At 40.2% G+C, this 19,342-nt stretch overlaps 2 protein-coding genes across 2 annotated transcripts; one reads left to right on the forward strand and one right to left on the reverse strand.

Annotated features, from left to right (window-relative positions):
- Window positions 1-11,298: 11,298 nt before the first annotated feature.
- On the forward strand, window positions 11,299-13,815 carry LOC121970422. Its single transcript, XM_042521149.1, has 7 exons — window positions 11,299-11,782; window positions 11,953-12,039; window positions 12,116-12,334; window positions 12,465-12,629; window positions 12,719-12,772; window positions 12,844-12,990; window positions 13,194-13,815. The coding sequence occupies exons 1-7, from the start codon at window positions 11,588-11,590 to the stop codon at window positions 13,581-13,583; spliced, it is 1,257 nt and encodes a 418-aa protein (XP_042377083.1). The 5' UTR covers window positions 11,299-11,587; the 3' UTR covers window positions 13,584-13,815.
- A 105-nt stretch (window positions 13,816-13,920) lies between these two features.
- On the reverse strand, window positions 13,921-16,231 carry LOC122040511 (cyclin-D4-1-like). The gene is made up of 6 exons (XM_042599857.1): window positions 15,905-16,231; window positions 15,086-15,175; window positions 14,846-14,944; window positions 14,538-14,739; window positions 14,335-14,456; window positions 13,921-14,169 (listed from the first exon to the last, which is right to left on the reverse strand). The coding sequence occupies exons 1-6, from the start codon at window positions 16,115-16,117 to the stop codon at window positions 13,921-13,923; spliced, it is 975 nt and encodes a 324-aa protein (XP_042455791.1). The 5' UTR covers window positions 16,118-16,231.
- Window positions 16,232-19,342: the final 3,111 nt, after the last annotated feature.

Genomic DNA, 19,342 nt, shown 5'->3' on the forward strand with positions numbered 1-19,342 from the left:
CAAAACCAAAATCTTACATCTCACAAGGACTATAAGATGACTTGTATGTGTTTTAGTGCACATTAGATACAAGTGAGATGTTAGGAAGATGAACAAAACTCAAGATGTTGATTTAGTGCATACTTTTGAGTTTTAGGTTCATCAAAACACATAGTTATGTGTTTTCCCATCATTGGGAAAGCTGATGTACAAGTCATGTGCATTAAGCCCAAGGAATATGGTGGGATATTGGTTTTGAAAAAGTTTTCAAAATGATTTTGGAAAACCTTGGTGAAGGCTATCTGTTGATAGTAATCACCATTGTATAGTTAGACACAAACTTGAAGAAAACACTAAAGTTTTTTGCAAGTTTTCAAGTTTGTGTCAATCTTTGAAAATATGATGTATTTTCATAGAAAACTATTTTTCCTTGATAATATATGCTCTAAACATTGTCTACACGAAATTTCATAATTTTTGGATTTTTGTAGAATTTTCTAGGGGTTTATGAGTTGAGTGAAATGGAATTTCAGCAACTATCGAGCTCCGATCGATCCATGGATCGATTGGGTGCTGAATCGATCCATGGATCGATTCGGGAAAGCAAATCTCGCGAGCAGTGGCTCGCTGGATCGATCAGCCGATCGATCGGGTAGTCTGAATCGATCGGTGGATCGATTCGAGAAGGTTCAATCGATTGGAACCCAACTCGAATCGATTTAATTTTGGTTGGGAAAGCCTGATTTCAGCACTTTGAACCTATTTTTAGTCTAGGTACTCATTCCAAACCCTTAAAATACATTTGTATACATAAAAAGGGTGTTTTCGTGTTGAAAACAAGGATGGAATGGTTAAGGAAGACTTCATTGAAGTTTAGGTTGAGGTTTGTTTCAAATTTTGAACATTTGAACCTCAAAACTTCTAAATCTGGGTTTCCTAAAGGTTTAGGGATTCCAAGTCATTGTTGGTGCAATGACAGAAGTTTTCACCATGTCTTTAGGGGGAGGGACTCTTTAAAGACATGAAAATTATTTTTCATGAACCTTGGAAGGTGGTTAACCTTCTGTTGTGAACTTGCTCAAGGTTGAGCATTTAAACTTGAAATGGGGATATATGGGGAGTGGATATCCTCATCATTTCAAGTGGGAACTCAAGATGTTAGAAAATGCTCAAGGTTGGGTATTTGTCTACATTGAGGAAGAAGTTAAGGATAAATGAAGGGTATGGGACCTTCATTATTGTGTTGATCACAATGAGTGAAATTGTGATCACGATGAGCAACTCTTCAGGGGGAGAGTCTTCAACAAATGGAGTTGTTGAAGTGTACCCAAAATTGGAGCATAGGTTGATGTGTGTCCAAAGACGGGTTGATGTGTTTTATTAGTAGGAGGTTGATGTGTGCCAATAGGGGGAGAATGAAAGAAAGTAAGTTAGGTTTTCATTACCTAGAGGGAGTTTGCCCTCTTAGGGGGAGAATGAAAAGCTTAATTTATGGGTTCATTACCTAGTGGCATGAAGAAGGAGGCTATAGGATTAGCCTAACTTACATGTGGGATTGTAAGTGTTATTGTGGTATTGTCAAACATCAAAAAGGGGAGATTGTTGGTGCACATCCCTCGTGTCAAGGTTGACCTGGTTAACCAAGCTGAGTCTTGGTTTGGGTTTAGATGTTTGACAATAAGATATTGATCGAAGAAGAGTCAAGTAGGTCAAGGTTGACCGGATACTTGATCGGGAAGTCCTAGCGAGTGAAGTTAGGCGGAAGAAAGTCCTGGTGAAGCTAGGCGGAAGGAAATCCTAGTGAGTGAAGCTGGGTGAAAGTCCGGTGAGTGAAGCCGGTGAAAGTCCTAGTGGTGAAGCTAGGCGGATGGAAAACCCTAGTGAGTGAAGCTAGGTGAAAGTCCGGTGAGTGAAGTCGGTGAAAGTCCTAGTGAGTGAAGCTGGCGGAAGGAAATCCTAGTGAGTGAAGCTGGTGAAAGTCCAGTGAGTGAAGCCGGTGAAAGTCCTAGTGAGTGAAACTAGGCGGATGGAAAACCCTAGTGAGTGAAGCTAGGTGAAAGTCCCGGTGAGTGAAGCCAGGCAGGGGAGTGAAGTCAGGATGATGGAAAACCCTAGTGAGTGAAGCTAGGTGAAAGTCCTGGTGAGTGAAGCCAGGCAAGGAAGGAAATCCAGATAGATCAAGGATGATCGGACATCTGGTGTTGGGAAGTCCAAGTAGGTCAAAGGATTGACTGGATACTTGGCAAGGAAGGAAATCCAGATGGATCAAGGATGATCGGACATCTGGTGTTGGGAAGTCCAAGTAGGTCAAAGGGATTGACTGGATACTTGGCAAGGAAGGAAATCCAGATGGATCAAGGATGATCGGACATCTGGTGTTGGGAAGTCCAAGTAGGTCAAAGGGATTGACTGGATACTTGGGAAGGAAGGAAGTCCAGATGGGTCAAGGTTGACCAGACATCTAGTGGAAGTCCAAGTAGGTCAATGGAGTGACCGGATACTTGGCACGACGAGTAAAAGTCCAAGTGGGTCAAAGGGATTGACCGGACACTTGGTGGGGAGTCCTAGCAGGTCAAGGGAGTGACCAGATACGAGGCATGATGTACCTGTTAGGACCAAAAGTAGCTAGAGGGGGGGTGAATAGCTCGTCGCGTTCGCTTGGTGCGCTTCGTTGCTTGGCGTTGCTTGTTTCTTCTTGGATGTGCAGCGGAAAATAAAGAAACAAATACAACCACGCTAACACTAGGATTTTACTTGGTATCCACCTCACAAGAGGTGACTAATCCAAGGATCCACACCAACGCACACACCCTCCACTAAATAAAACCTCCTTTGTGGTAACTACCAAGGGCGGAGAAGCCCTACAAGACTCAATACAAGAAGAAAGGGAAGGAGTACAAGAAATAGAAGCTTACAAGCTTTACAATGAGTACAAACCCTAACCCTAGCTTCTCTTCTTGGCTTTGATCCGCCTCTTGACTTGGAGAGCTTCCAAGATTCTTCAAGAACTGGCGATCTGAGCTTTGTGAGTGCTGTGGAGGAGCTGGCGAGAATCTGAGAAGTTGTCGTTAAAGTTCTGCCGAAGACCACGCTCGCCTGCGGCTTTAAACCCGACGCAACGGTCGGATCCCGATCGATTGTGCGATGGAAGAGGCTGGATCGATCCACGGATCGATCCGACCATTTGCTCGAAAGCGCTGGATCGATCCACGGATCGATCCGGCCATTCCAATCGTCTCGATCGATCGGCCGATCGATCGGGACCTCTGAATCGATCCACGGATCGATCCGAGCTTTCATTCGAAGAATGGATCGATCCAGCGATTACATCTGGATCGATCCACGGATCGATCCGGGTTTTGCCCAAAACCAAGTCCCAAACCTCTAACCAACATCCGGTCAACCTTGACTGTTGGTACATCATGCCTCGCATCCGGTCACTCCTTGACCTGCCAGGACTCCCCACCAAGTGTCCGGTCAATCCCTTTGACCCACTTGGACTTTTACTCGTCGTGCCAAGTATCCGGTCACTCCATTGACCTACTTGGACTTCCACAAGATGTCTGGTCAACCTTGACCCATCTGGAATTCCTTCCTTGCCAAGTATCCAGTCAATCCCTTTGACCTACTTGGACTTCCCAACACCAGATGTCCGATCATCCTTGATCCATCTGGATTTCCTTCCTTGCCAAGTATCCAGTCAATCCCTTTGACCTACTTGGACTTCCCAACACCAGATGTCCGATCATCCTTGATCCATCTGGATTTCCTTCCTTGCCTGGCTTCACTCACCAGGACTTTCACCTAGCTTCACTCACTAGGGTTTTCCATCTGCCTAGTTTCACTCACTAGGACTTTCACCTGGCTTCACTCACCAGGACTTTCACCTAGCTTCACTCACTAGGACTTTCACCTAGCTTCACTCACTAGGGTTTTCCATCTGCCTAGTTTCACTCACTAGGGTTTTCATTCTGCCTAGCTTCACTCACTAGGACTTTCACCTGGCTTCACTTACCAGGATTTCCTTCTGCCTAGCTTCACTCACTAGGACTTTCACCTGGCTTCACTCACCAGGATTTCCTTCTGCCTAGCTTCACTCACTAGGACTTTCACCTGGCTTCACTCACCAGGATTTCCTTCTGCCTAGTTTCACTCACTAGGACTTCCTTCTGCCTAACATGCCAGTTAGGACTTCCCAGTCAAGTATCCGGTCAACCTTGACCTACTTGACTCTTCTTCGATTGATGTCTTATTGTCAAACATCTAAACCCTAACCAAGACTCAGCTTGGTTAACCAGGTCACCCTTGACCTGAGGGATATTGCACCAACAGTACCAACAGGTCAAGGTTGACCGGATGTTGGTTAGGGAGGTTTGGGACTTGGTTTTGGGCAAAAACCAAGTGCTGGATCGATCCGTGGATCGATCCAGGATGTGGATCGATCAGTGGATCGATCCAGGATGTGGATCGATCAGTGGATCGATCCAGGATGTGGATCGATCAGTGGATCGATCCAGATTCTTCCCAGCGAACAGAAAGCTTCTGGATCGATCCGTGGATCGATCCAGAGGTCCCGATCGATCAGCCGATCGATCGGGACGATGCTGCTTCGCGCGATAAGCGCTGGATCGATCCGTGGATCGATCCAGGCGCGTTTCCAGAGCACAGAGGCGCTCTGGATCGATCCGTGGATCGATCTAAAGCCTCCCCGATCGATTCGGAACATTCGAATCGATCGGGATCCGACCGTTGCGTCGGGTTTAAAGCCGCAGGCAAGCGTGGTCTTCGGCAATCTCTTAACGAGCTCTTCTCAGATTCATTCCAGCTCCTCCCCAGCTCTCTACAAGCACGTGATCGCCAGTTCTTGAAGGTTCTTGAAGGCTTTCCAAGTCAAGAGGCGGATCTATTGCAAGAGGAAGAAGTTAGGGTTAGGGTTCTTACTGCACATCTTGTAAGCTTTTGCTTAACTTGTATTTCCCTTTCTTCTTCTTGTATTGAGAGTGTTGTAGGGCTTCTCCGCCTTTGGTAGTTACCATAAAGGAGTGTTATTCATAGTGGAGGGTGTGTGCGTTGGTGTGGATCCTTGGATTAGTCACCTCTTGTGAGGTGGATACCAAGTAAAATCCTAGTGTTAGCGTTTTGTGTTTGTTTCTGTATTTTCCGCTGCACATCCAAGAAGAAACAAGCAACGACAAGCAACGAAGCGCACCGAGCGAACGCGACGAGCTATTCACCCCCCCCCCCCCTCTAGCTACTTTTGGTCCTAACACTAGTGAACCTATCCGATGCTGAGTCAAAGTCCAAATAGGTCTGGAGGAGTCGATATTTGGAGGGTAGGTTGAGACAAGCAACTGCAGTGGAGCGACAGGGAGGTCGTGCCCCGGAAAGAGACAAACCCTAGGTCGCTGATTCTACTAGAGAAACCAGGAGGTTTCCAAATTTAGATCAAAATAGGTTTTACTATCTATTCTTACTCATGCATTATTATGCTGAGCTAACTCTATTTTGCAGAAGTATTTTTATACTTGTGGAATTAACTCTATTTTACAAAAATCGATAAGATCGGTTGACCGAACAATATAATCGGTCAATCGAACTTAGCTGACTAAGCACAGAGTTCTAGTCGAGTATAGCACATTTGGTATTCAAGATAGATTAGTCGACCAAACCCAAGAATCTATCAACTGAACATAAAATAGGAAAGCATAGGCAATAAGATCATATTTTCAAGGAAAAAGAAACCAGAGGATCAGTCGACTGATCAAGTTTATTGGTTGATCGATCATTAAATGCTCATTATTACGTGAAGATCCAATCTTAGTGAAGAAGGAATAAAGCATGTTCCGTCGACAGCTAAGATGATCAGTCGACCGAAAGGATCAGTCGACCAAACGACTTTTTGATCAGCCGAACCTAGCTTATAAAAGGGCCTCAAGATCTGAACCGACGATACAACTTTATTAGTGCAATCCTTTGTTAGTTGCTCATGCTTCTGTTGTTCTGTGCCTTAACTTCACATGCAAGCTGCTATGCCAAAAGGTGCCGATGATCTTCATCATCTATTCAGTGTCAGTATACTTTATATTTTTGCTGGCAGTGGCGGAGGCAAGGGGGCGCGAGGGTGTGCGGAAGCACCCCCTTCTCTCGGAAATTACACTAGTATACCTTGCTTATTCTGTGTTCGCATCCCCTACCTATTTCTAGGCATCCAATGCTCCGCCTGCTGGCTGCAGTCCGAGGGATGAGGAGGAAGATGAGCTCGAGAAGCGAAGTAGACTGTAGAGGTGTAGAGAAACAGAAGACCGTGTTTGGATCCGCCACTAAGGTCGACCCATACGATTCTAACCTAATATTCGAGTTGCGAGAGGAGAAGCAAACTGAGATATATCGTAGAGATATGAGATGGAAAAACCTAGTTAGCCTTCTCTCCGGCAAAACGCGGAGGCTTCGCCAGTGTTCAACAAGGTCCAAGTTCTCGAGAGTTCAAGAAGGAAAGAGTGAAATTGCAGGCGACGAAAAAACCACGAGATTAAGTAAAATGATATATTAAGAATTTGGAAATTCGCCTTTAAATTTTCGTCTTTCCAAATGACCCCTAGGAATTTAAGGCCTGGTTATATATTCTAATTTTTGCTTATATAGAAATGGAAATGAAGTAAAGAAAATGTATTTGATATTAAAAATACCATGAAAATGAAAATAATAAAACAAAGACTGCATTGAAGTTCAGCGTAAAAAATATTTTGAAATTGGAAAATATCTTTCAACAAAAAAAGAGAATAATTGTTGGCTAAAATTTTAACTGAATAATTATTTAAAATTTATTTTTTCAAAAAATATATCATATTAGTAGCTAGGGAGGGTTGATTCTAAAGTCTTTAGAAGAGTTGACATCAATTTCAACCTCGACTAATGCCGAATGCTGAAGCCAAACATATATATAGTGAGCTTTGCAGTTGTAGAACTTGGAGAATTCAAGGATCAACAATATGTGGCTTTCATGAGGTCTTAAATTTTTATCTAGCACCCTTTAAAATTTTTGTCTGGATCCGTCATTGTTTGCTGGCATACTTTACAAGAAGATAATAGTGTGTTACTATCATTTTTTCCATTGTATGAATTATTTTTCTCTGAAGGCTTTGAAAAGAAGGATTATAGTGAATTACCCAATAGTGTGATCAAGGATCACGGATCTTAGAGTAAGAGTCGACACAACGTCCGACCCAAGTAATCAAACGAGTCACTTACATTGCCTTTTATTTTTCTATTCCGTTGCTTACTTTGCTAAAAGGTAAAAAAAAATTTAAACGAACCATATTAACCCCCCCCCCCCCCCTATTGTTTCTTTACGATCCTTCACTTTTCCCATCCTCTTTTTACATAGTCATTATTTAATTTCTTAAATAATGTAAGATTTAGTCAAGTTGTCACCTTTTTCCTAAAATAATAAGATTAACAGGTTTTTTCTTTCCGTCCCAATTTTTATGCTCATTATTCCTTAAATAATGCAATATTTAGTCAAGTCATTGCCTTTTTCCTAAAATAATTAGGAAGACTCTTTCCATTTTGATCCCTTATCCCGCATTGCTGAGTTAATGGGAAGCTTGAGAGGCTCAGAAATCATGAAACTCGAGAGGTTTGGGAGCCAGGAAATTCGAGAGGCTCGGAAACAAGGAAGCCAGAGAAGCTAGAGAATCGGGGTCCGAAGAGGCTTGGGATCCTAGAAACTGAGAGGCTAGAGAGCTGGAGGCCGAAGAGGCCTGAGAGCTAAGAAACCAAGAGACATGAGAGTCACATGCCCGAGAGGCCTAAGAGTCACGGGTGCCCGAGAGGCCTGAGAATTGTGGGTCTGAGAGGCTTGGGAGCCGGGAGGCTAAGAAGCCTGGGTACCAAAAGGCTAGCATCAATTGGACTTGTTTTTAGAACCATCTCAACAGATTTGCCAACCTTCTACCCGCGTGGCATCCTATTGATCCTTACTTGAATCAATCAAACATGGATCTCGTACTCTATTATAACAAGTTTGTCATGCTCTAACAAACTGGGCATCTCATGGGGACATCTTAGCACATTAGCATCGTATTTGTATGAATCTATGCTTGAAAAATTATAAATGATGAGGGAAAATAACAGTTAATCCTAGAGTCGGACATTTAGGCTAGGAGTGCAAATGACTTAAGCTTTTTTGTAAGTTCTTTTTTTGAGCCAACTCAAAAAATATTTAATTCATATTTGAAATTATCAAATTCGAGCCAAACTCAAATATGTTTAATAACTTTTTTGAGTCAAATTTGAACGCATAATATTGTGTTTGATTATTCATGAGCCACTCGCGAGCCGAACTCGAATCGAACTCTGATTATTTTTATATAATTTAAATTTAAATTTTCCTAAGTTAAGGTTTGATAGTTTGAATTGAACTCAAATTTAAATAATTTTAAACTATAGTTCAATTATATTTGAATCAAGATTCGAACAATTCTAATCATACTCGAGTTTGAATTTTATTTCGAACTGAGTTCTAACCAAAAATATTTATATTTTTGAGTTTTAAATCAAATTTGAATATCACATATATTTTTAGAGCTCAAACTTAAATATTAATATTTTTCGCTCGATTAGTTCATTTGCACTCCTAATCTAGGTAGGGTTGAGGATGAGGGGGCCAAGTGAGGATCCTGATCTATCATAGCTTAAACAGAGTGGTCTTAGCTCAGGAGATCATGACCCGAGAAGTCCCCAAAGAAGTCTCAGTCCAAGAAATCTAGACTTGATGGGATGTCGGCCTGAGAGATCCCGTAGAGGGCTTAGCTCGGGAAGCCCTAGTCCCCCTAAGGCTCCACATTAAGATCTTTTGGGATCTACTAGACCCAATCCCCACCCTAGAAGCTACAAACTCGACCAAGGGGCCGAAGCTTCTCATTTTGATCGAAGAAGGCTTAGCGAGGGTCGAACTCATCCTTTCCTTATCTGAGAAATTATCTCACTGACTGAATAGTCGAGATCGATGGGTCCGAAGTAACATTCCTTTTCGATCAAACCCATCAAAGATTCATTCATTCTTAGTGCGGACAGATATGATATCCTAAAGATGTTTTTAAATAAGGCGAAAACCCTGATCAAGGAGACTTTTTTTTTTTTACAATATCAATTAATAATATTAAAATTAATATTTTTTTAAAAAAATTAAAGAATTAAAGTATCAAAAGCTTTTTTTATTATTAAATTAATTAATATTCATAATAACTATTATAAATTTATAAGTAAAAAAAAAAGAGAGGGCAAACTCAATTAGTCGTTCATCTCAGGTTTGACAAACCTCCCCGGATATTTTTTTTTGGATTCAAAGCTCCAAGGAGATGAACACCCTACACTCCTCAAGGAGCAAAAACTAAATATTTTTCATACTGTAGTTGATCGGGATATGCAATGAGTATGAGTTACAATAGTCCCTAAGGTTTTAGTGCAATGATTAATTATCTAAGGTTCGAATCTCAGTTGCAGCGCACTGTAGGGATTTTTCTTCGGTGGGACGATAAATCTAAGAATGCTGATTACTTGGATGAGCTTCTGTCAACGCTTTCTGATTTATCTTGTAACCAATGAGAAATTTTCATAGAATTACATGGATAAACTCTAGAATTAATTGGTTCGGAAACTTACATGTGTGTATTACTTAAAAAAAAGTTATTACAAATATCCTCAACATAAAAACAAAACAATATTACCAGCCATTTGTAGCAGTAGTATACCGCTTGAGCGACTTGATAGCCCGCAACTATAATACCTAATCTAAACCTGAGCCAAATCAACCTGTGTCATGCTAAGGATCTATTAACCTAGCCCAATTTACATCTCTACTGACCTAACTTCCCAACTGAATTTTAGATGGTGTTTTATATAAATTTCTACTTTAGCATCCATTACTATCTCTAAAATTTAGAATAAATCATCCACTTTATTAAATTTAGATAATCATTTTTCACTACATATTACATTAGTTATCCTAAAATTTTCATTATCTTTACTTTTTTTTTTATTGTTTTCTTCTCCCTCTTTCTTTTATTTAATTTTTTTTATTATTTTCTTCTTTCTTCTATTTTTTATTATTTTTTCTCCCTCCTTATATAATATCTATTTTTCATTATCCTATTCATTTTCTTTATTTTTTTTCTCTCACACAAATTAAATGATATTTTAATATTTAAGAAATGAATTTCATTGCTTAAATTTAGAAAAATATTATTTATAAAATTTAAATTTAAGAAATAGATAGGATTCTTAATGTAAAATTTTTTAAAGTAAAATGTATTTAAGATACATTCTGTATATAAAGAAGCGGATGCAGATGCTTTTACTCTCGCTTTACTTTGAAAATAGAACAACTGGAAAAAATCCCGTTGGATATGCCCGTGCAAGGCCGTGGGAAGCAACCGCCCAAGGCAACTTTGTGTGTGCAGAGCTGCAGCTCCGCCAGCAGTGGTCACCCGAGGCGACCTCACGCCACGAGGCCACCGGCAATGGCCACATGAGGCGGCTTCGCGCGCACAGGGCCGCTGACAGTGAGGGTTAACGATCGCAACAGTGCGAGACGATCTCGAGCAGGGCCACTAACCGCGGTGGCACGGGATTACCATTTGCTACCGTGCTAGTGCTAGGACGATTAATGAGTTAGGTCAAAGAGAAATTTGACTGCACATGAGATGCACATGAGAGGAAGGAAATTAATTTCCATCTCACTCGGATTACAGTTTCATATTGAAAATACGTAGAAAAAATCATAAATTTATAAACTTGAATTCAGGTAAAAAATAATAAAAAAAACAGATTTTGAATTTTTAAATTTTTATTTAGCAAAAGAAAGAAAGTAAATTAGAGAAACATTATTTTTATTTCTGTCTCCGAGTAAACAAAACCTTAATGTGCTAGAAAAAAAATTGTGATTCCACTGCTGCCGGACGGAAAGTTGGATGCATTACGTACTCAGAAAATTTACCGAACACACCTATGCGGCCAACTGTGCCGTATTTACCAGCAACCGGAAACTAAATCAGGAACAGGAAAGTTCCTCCAAGATTAAGTTAAATTAGACAGGAGAAAATTTAATTTGTCGTCTTCTTCCACCAGCATTCAATCCGAAGTACAAGCTCATTGGTTTGGTATCCAAAAAATCATCGTTTGACAGTATCTGCAACAGATGCTCCTCGAAGAAAACAATAACTGACACAGAAGAACATCTTGGAAAATGAGAAAAGAAATGACTCGAGTGGAGTTGCCTCCTTTGCAATCCAAAAGAATGGAATGAGAAGAACCCCGAGAAATGAAAAAGCCGAAGATGCTGGCCCTCGTTTGCTGTAATATATAATGCCCTGACTGACCTCCTCCTTCCTGCTTTTACTAGGCTTATCAATAAAATACATGGCACAAAAAGAAGGCGAGGAGAAAAAGGAGGAAAAGAGCGTGCTCGAATCACTTTAAGCAGGGACTCTTGATTGCACCTCCCATGGCTGCAACCTCCACTCATCATGCCAGCGGCAGAGCAATTAGTCCTCTCTTTTGGAGCTCGACGTGAAGGGAGGAGAGTTAGTGCTGCCAAAATTCCACAAAAATGGCTGCTAGCCATCACAGATCCCTTCCTGTGCTCGTCGTCATTCTCTCGCTTCTTCTTCTCGCCGCTGCTGTCGGTCCGGCAGTCTCAGAGGCGAACAGTACTGTTTTCTGGCCGGAGAAGGAGATGAGGAAGTATAGGAGAGCAAGAGCCCATCTTAAGAGGTTGAACAAGCCTCCGGTAAAGACAATTGAGGTAGTTTAATTGCCACTCCTTTTTGTCTTCTCTATATTGTTCTTGATACAACCGTTTTAACGTTAATAGTTATCCGTATTTATCTCTTCCGTGTTTTGTGTTGTCTAGGACTGATTGACCTTTTACTACCGTGATACAAGATCTCTCACATTTTTTTTTCTTGCTGACAGAGTCCCGACGGGGATCTCATAGACTGTGTGCTCTCTCATCTTCAGCCGGCATTTGATCATCCGAAGCTCAAAGGATCAAGACCTCTGGTCAGTTCTGTGTCCTCATCTCTGTGCTCGTTTCTTCATTCAAAGAGCTCAAAGTTTTTTTGTGAATTTGTATTAGGATCCGCCGGAGAGACCGAGAGGCCATGCCCCCGACGGCACGGCTACCACCGGGCATGACTTCCAGCTGTGGAGGACGTCCGGCGAGTCGTGTCCGGAGGGGTCGGTGCCGATCAGGAGGACCAAAGAAGAAGACATTTTGCGCGCCAGCTCTGCGAAGAGGTTCGGCAGGAAGCCTATCGCGACAACTAGACTTGATTCTGAAAGCGACGACCACGAGGTCAGTTTGTGTTCTTGATCGTAAAGCAGATTCTTCATTCAATTCCACTTTACCCTTTCTTCCATCCAAAGGCATTGAATTCGTCTAGTTTGATCATTCTCTCGTTCCTTGCGATTCACACGATCGACAGCATGCGGTTGGGTACGTTGTGGGAGATCAATATTATGGTGCAAAAGCAAGCATCAATGTGTGGGCACCCAAAGTGACAAGCCCTTCTGAATTCAGCTTATCGCAAATATGGATCATCTCTGGATCCTTTGGCACTGACCTCAACACTATTGAAGCTGGATGGCAGGTGCTAAATTTAACCTAAAAAGAACTATTAACATCAATATATTTCATGTGATACAGAGAGAGATATACTTCTGCTTCTTTGTGTTTCAGGTAAGTCCACAGCTATATGGTGATACTTCTCCCAGGTTCTTCACTTATTGGACTGTAAGTTTCTGCATATATACCTGGTCAATTAAATTTGTAAAATCATTCTCTGAATCTTGAAAAAATTTCAGAGTGATGCATATCAAGCAACAGGATGCTACAACCTTCTCTGCTCAGGCTTCATTCAAACCAACAACATGATAGCCATTGGAGTTGCCATTTCCCCTGTTTCAAAGCCCACTGGCGGACAGTTTGATATCAGTCTTTTAGTGTGGAAGGTACTTTGCCAATCTACACTTTTTTTTTTTGAGAAAATTAAAACAAAATAGAGATTGTGATTGAATGCATATCCACCAGTTGATACCTACTTCTAACTACCTTAACTTAAATGCATTCCTTAAGTTACAGTTGTTTTGTAGCTTAATTTTAGCTAGATTTAATCAAAAGTTTGATTAATTGGTGTATGAAATCGTGATTGCAGGATCCGAACCATGGGAACTGGTGGTTGGAGCTGGGGTCGGGGACGCTAGTGGGGTACTGGCCGTCGTTCCTGTTCAGCCACTTGTCGGAGCACGCAAGCATGGTGCAGTTCGGTGGCGAGGTGGTGAACTCGCGGCCGATGGGGGAGCACACGTCGACGCAGATGGGCAGCGGGCGGTTTGCCAGCGAGGGGTTCGGTCAGGCGTCCTACTTCCGGAACTTGCAGGTGGTGGACTGGGACAACAGCCTGGTGCCGGTGCCAAATCTCAGGGTGCTGGCTGACCACCCCGGCTGCTACAACATCCAGGGCGGCATTAACGCCGTGTGGGGCAACTACTTTTACTACGGCGGACCCGGAAGAGACGACAACAACGACGATAGCTGCACCTGAGTGACATAGAATTACATTCACTTTCACCCCCATGCAGTCAATTACTTGCATGGCTATACACATGCAACTCTTTCAGTTAAACTCTCCGTTAAGATTGATGTGGATTGCCAAATCAATTGTATACAGCTTCAGGAGCATGTACATTTTGAAGGACATCACATAATAGATACAGTTGTGTCAATATTTCAATCCTATGTGTAACCATGCAACTAATTGTGTGAATTATGATACAGTTGGTCTGAGCAGTAGCTCCAAGGTCCAGTCAGAATCTCCGGATAAAATATAAGAATCAAAGAATCAGGTGGATCAGATCGACTGATCAGAAGAACTTCATAGATCATAATCTACTAATTCTCCTCCGCTTGATGAAAGGGCATGTCAATCGGCTTGCCTTCCTCTTGCAGACCGATGTTTTATGAGACTGGTCAGCAATTGGATCATCACTCTTGATGCTCAGGTTGGCATGATCCAAGACCCCCACTGGGCTCTTAAGCACGGGGGACGAAGCAGCAGCTTGGCGCAGATGGTCGCGCTGCCTCGCCATCTCCAAGTATTGGATAACTCCATAGCATTGCCAGACCTTTCTCTGAAACAACCAAGGAATCACCAAATTAAGCTTCACTTTCATCAGCTTCTTTGTTTAGTCTTTCTAGTTGTGTGGAATTCTTTAACCAGAAGAAATGCAACAAAGGGCAGTAAACCTAACAATCACTGAAAAAAAGCTGGATATTTTGGTCAGAAAAGGAAATACCTTCGATACAAGCGAACAATGGGGGAAGTTTTCCACCACATCCACAACCTTGGCATCTCCCAAAACTAGCAATGCAGTCGATGCAGCAACCTCAAAAGGCCAGAATTCCATCATGTCAATAGCTGCATCCGGTTGGGTCATTTGTTTTAGCCATGCATGAATCCAACACTAAAAAAACGCAGAATTTGCATGAGGATAACTACCTCTGACAGTATTCAGAATAATTTCTGTGCACCGGGAGACCATCAAATGGCTTGGTGGATGTCCACCACTGATCGTATTGAGGAAGAAGTCTATATAAGTGAAGGGTGTTACAGCTTGCGTCTTCCACCCGAGCTTGGAAAGTAGTGTAAACTCCATTTTTCTGATTGTCTTAGCACTAAATACTTTCTTTGGCTCACAAATCTATCAAAGAGGTTACAAATAAAATGCAAGCACAGTTATATTTGTGGTCACTTCACAAAATTATCTAATTCATACAATAAGAGATGACAATTTTGGATTTTCTAACCTGTAATAAGAAAGGAGGAAGAACGTTGTCTTTCTCCATCTTGGCAGCCACAGATAGGCAGGCCACAGAGAGTAGCTGTGTCGACCATGGCTGATCCTCCTATAATCACAAACACAAGCGGCAGTAAGTTAGACTATTCTATATAAAACTACGAGACAAAAACTAATGAAGGCCATGATGAACATGAGAAATCTGTGAATGCAATATATAAAATATAGAGGAATTGATGATGGTTCGTACTTCAGGAAAGTCATAGTAGGAGAGGAATCTGTCCAAGTAATTGACACATAAATAAGCACTGAGCGGACCAAACTTGTAAACCGCATGAACCTGTTAAATAGATTACAGATGCCATTAGTTTAGAAGGGATAAGCTCACAAACAAGACATGATTATATTTATTGCATTCTAAATCTTTGGGTCTTCACCATTAAACATTTCCCTTAGTTTGCATGCCCCATAGAGTATGATTTAACCTTAAGCTCAATCTTACCACCTAAATGAATGAACTTCTGAATAGTGTCAAGCTTTATCAAGCCTATTGATGCATATTTCAGTAGATAAATTACAAGTAATTCATCCCATGACAACTTAAACTCATTGGAATTGGATCAAATTTTGCATTCTCGGTTTGCATCACGTCCACTTATGTAGATCAAGTAATGTAATACCCCAACTTTTTTGTCGTTACATGAACATCCCCTTTATATGCTATATCATAATAATAATCTTCAAAATTTTCAACTCATTATTGATTACCCTAACTAAAGTTGTCCATTGAGTGTTTTCTGTTCCTTACACTCATCAACTAGAAACGATTCAATCAACTCAAACAAAAGTTACGTGAACGAACACTATATTATCATATTAGCCCGTTTTCTCTCATTTTGGTATGTATTAGAGTTGCACTGAATTGCTAATGGATATTCATGTTACTTATCTACAATCAACAAACTACAAATAAAAAAATAAATAAACCTCGTTAATGAAATAAAAACCTCAAAAAATAAACAGGTAACAAAAATAAAAACGAAAAAAAAAAAAAAGACAGGAGAGGTACCTTCCACATCCAATCGATGGCATCGTTTCTCCTGGCGGAAAATTGCCTCTCAGAGAGCAGCCGCATGAGGTAATCACTCTTAACCGCGTACTCCTGCTCTTTCTTCATCAGCGACCTCAAGGACGACTCCGACGGCAGTGGAAACCTAAAAAACTCGGAATCCCAACTCTGCTTCTCCGCAGCATCAGACTCCTCAAACCCCAGGGACATCATTGCTTATCCGAATCCTGCTCTCGCTTTCTCCTTCTCCTTCTCTCTCGTCGAGATCCGGCGCTTGATGGGAACGAAAAAGGATCGCGATGGCGATTAGGGCTCGAAGAGTAAAAAGTGTGGAGATGCAACTGAATCGAAAACTTAGCTCTATTTATAGCGCGCAGCGAAATTAATCGAAAACAATATTAATTCTACGAAGTAAAAAATTCAATATCGATTCAAAAAACAAAAAAAAAAAAAATCTACCAAATTTCAGTTTGAAAATTTCCCGCCAAAATTTTTAATCAGATAAACGTAGCTCTATCAATTTTTAAGTTAATTCTACTGAGTGCAATTTTTTTTTCTCTCAAATGAAATCTTTTTATATGAGTGTTAATCATTCGACTTGAATTGTTGAGCAAGGAAGCAATTCAAATTGTTAAAATTTGACTAATGTTAGAGCAATTGTAACTATTTTGACTAGTGCGTTGAAGCAATTTTGATCAATATTACAGAAATCTTAACCAATGTTACATTAGTTTTGATTAATATTGTTAAAAATATATTGGTTAAATTTAATACAAAAATATTGGATTAGTTTAGTAAAAGAGAATATATTTTTTAAAAAATAGAGCGAGATATTTTTTTTCAACATGCTAACAAATGGTTCTTTTGGATATTGGCCCAATTTATTTATTTTAGATAAATTGATTTAAAATTCTATATATTACGTTGACTTTTAAATTATATATATTATTTGTTGGTACAATTGTACTCTGAGTCAAAATTGATTAAGTTAACTAAATTCGAATTAACTCGAGTTTGAGTTTCGATATTTGACAATATATGAGAAAGAAGTTAAATAGGTCGAGAGAAGACTAAATACTTAATTGGGGAAGTCCTAACTGGAGGTTAGATAATGGAAAGTCCTAACTAGAAATTAGACAATAAAAAAATCCTAACTGAGGTTATGCAAGGAAAAACTCTAACTAGATGTTAGATAATAAAAAGTTCTAATTAAGATTAGAAAAGGGAAAACTCTAACTGAAGGTTAGGCAACAGAAAGTCCTAACTGAGGTTAAACAAGGGAAAACCCTAACTAGAGGTTGGGATTAGGCAAGGGGAAGTCCTAACTAGATGTTACACAAGGGTGAGAAGTTTATCGAGTAACTAGTCCTAACTAGAGATTAGATAAGGGAAGTCTAATGGAAAAGTTGACAAGAGGAAAATCCAACTAGGTTAAGGAGAACTGGAAAATAAGTGAGAAAGTCTGAGTCGGTCATGTTGGGATATGCCCGATGCGGGTGCGTGCTAAAACATATTTTGTAAATATGCATAGTAAAAAATAAAACAATAATAATTCTTAATTATTACATCACACACGTCACACGCATACAATGATACAACATGTCAAACATGATCGCATAATTAAAATTTTACGAGAAGTAAATTTACGTTAGATATTTCTTACGGATGACCTATAACGAGAAGGGCATCAACCGTAGTGAAGTTGTCGAACCTTGCCTCTATTCGTATCCACACTGAGATCCTAAAGATAACTCCATGAGTACAAGTCTCTCATTCGGAAGTTACTAGTCATGAGCGAAGAAGAGGGATCAAGAGGAAGAAGAAGCAAACAAGGAAGATGTCTCTTCCTTGCTTGGTGGTCACGACAACAAGGAGAAGGTTTCTCCTTGTTGTGAGTGGCGCTCCTTGTTGTCGTGACGGCAAAGAGAGGGGAGAGGGAGAGGAGGATTGAGTTTTTCAAAAGTCAATCAACCAAATAATAAAATTTATATCTAATTCTCTCCCAATTTCATCTATATATAATCCTCTTTAATGAGTTGGATTAGAAAGTCCAAATCCAACTCATTATCCCTTAACCAAAAATTAGCTCATTACCCCTTTGGTTTGGTTCACAATTAAACCAAGTTAGTTCATGACTAATTCATGATTAAACCAATTATGGTTCAACTCTACCATAAGATATGTAACTCATCCGCGCTTTCATTATGACAAATATTTCCATATTTGTCTTATGTATAGTCCAATCAAACATTTATCTCTTGATCTAAGAATCATATTCTTTAACTTGTTTTATGTCTTTTAGAGACTCGTTAGTGGGTGTGGCCCAATAGGTTCCTGGTTTATCTTTGTCGCCCATAATTAACTACTTAATTATATAACGATCATGAGTAGCACTTAGTAGTACATCATGATCTCCAATTATATGAAAAATCATAGTTGATCTTAGAACTAATTCTAAACCCTTCAGTAGTTACAGTGAGTCGTGTCTTGTTCCTTTCTCTTGTCTTATACTCACTAGGTTCAAGACATGGTCTATGTGTCTATCCCTACTAGACTGACTACATCACACCTAACTCAAGTAACACTTCTTTGTTCTACGGATTCAAATTACTCGTATATGTGTCTAAGAGTCTCGTACTCTTAACATATGATGTTTTGGCTAAAGACTTTGAGTAATAATCCTTACGAGTGGTCATAGGGTATACGTCTCCTCGCAAGGAGCGGTGAATCCTCTATGGGTTATCCAAACATCTTCGGGTATTTTGACTTATACCCAATCATTCTAGGTCCACACCTCAATGATGTGCTTGCTTAAAATGTCAAAGTATAAGTCTCCATGATCAAGATGAATTGTATACCTCAAGTCGAAGGAAACTTGCACTTGAGCTTAGGGATGGCAATGGGTTGGGTTCGGGTCAGATTCTATATCCTCCGTACCCATACCCATTAAAGGACCGAATATATTCTATATGTGTAATTTTTCTTCTTTCTATCGAACTATTATCATTCGACAAAAACATATTAAAATTAATATCCTATTAAAATATATATATATATATATATATATATATATATATATATATATATATATATATATATAAAATTAAAAAATAGATTCAACATCTATATAGTCTCCTACTAATATCAATAAAAAATAATAAGTTGATTTTAGAAAAAGAAAATTTTCTTTAATATATGTATATATATTATTTAATCGGGTATTCGGGTCGGGTATCGGGTATTAATAGTCCTTCCATACCCTCCTCCATTCGGGTCGGATGTCGGATCCTCCATCGGGTTCGGATGAAATTGTCATCCCTACTTGAGTTATAGTCAATATTTCTGAGAACTCAGCAATCTGGACCAAACCCAGTCAATCCACTAAATCATTGGTTCGGTCTACTGAACTGGTTTGGGTCCAGTTCGACCCTAGTCAAG

Source organism: Zingiber officinale, chromosome 1B (genome assembly GCF_018446385.1).
Source record: "Zingiber officinale cultivar Zhangliang chromosome 1B, Zo_v1.1, whole genome shotgun sequence".
Lineage (NCBI taxonomy): Eukaryota > Viridiplantae > Streptophyta > Magnoliopsida > Zingiberales > Zingiberaceae > Zingiber > Zingiber officinale.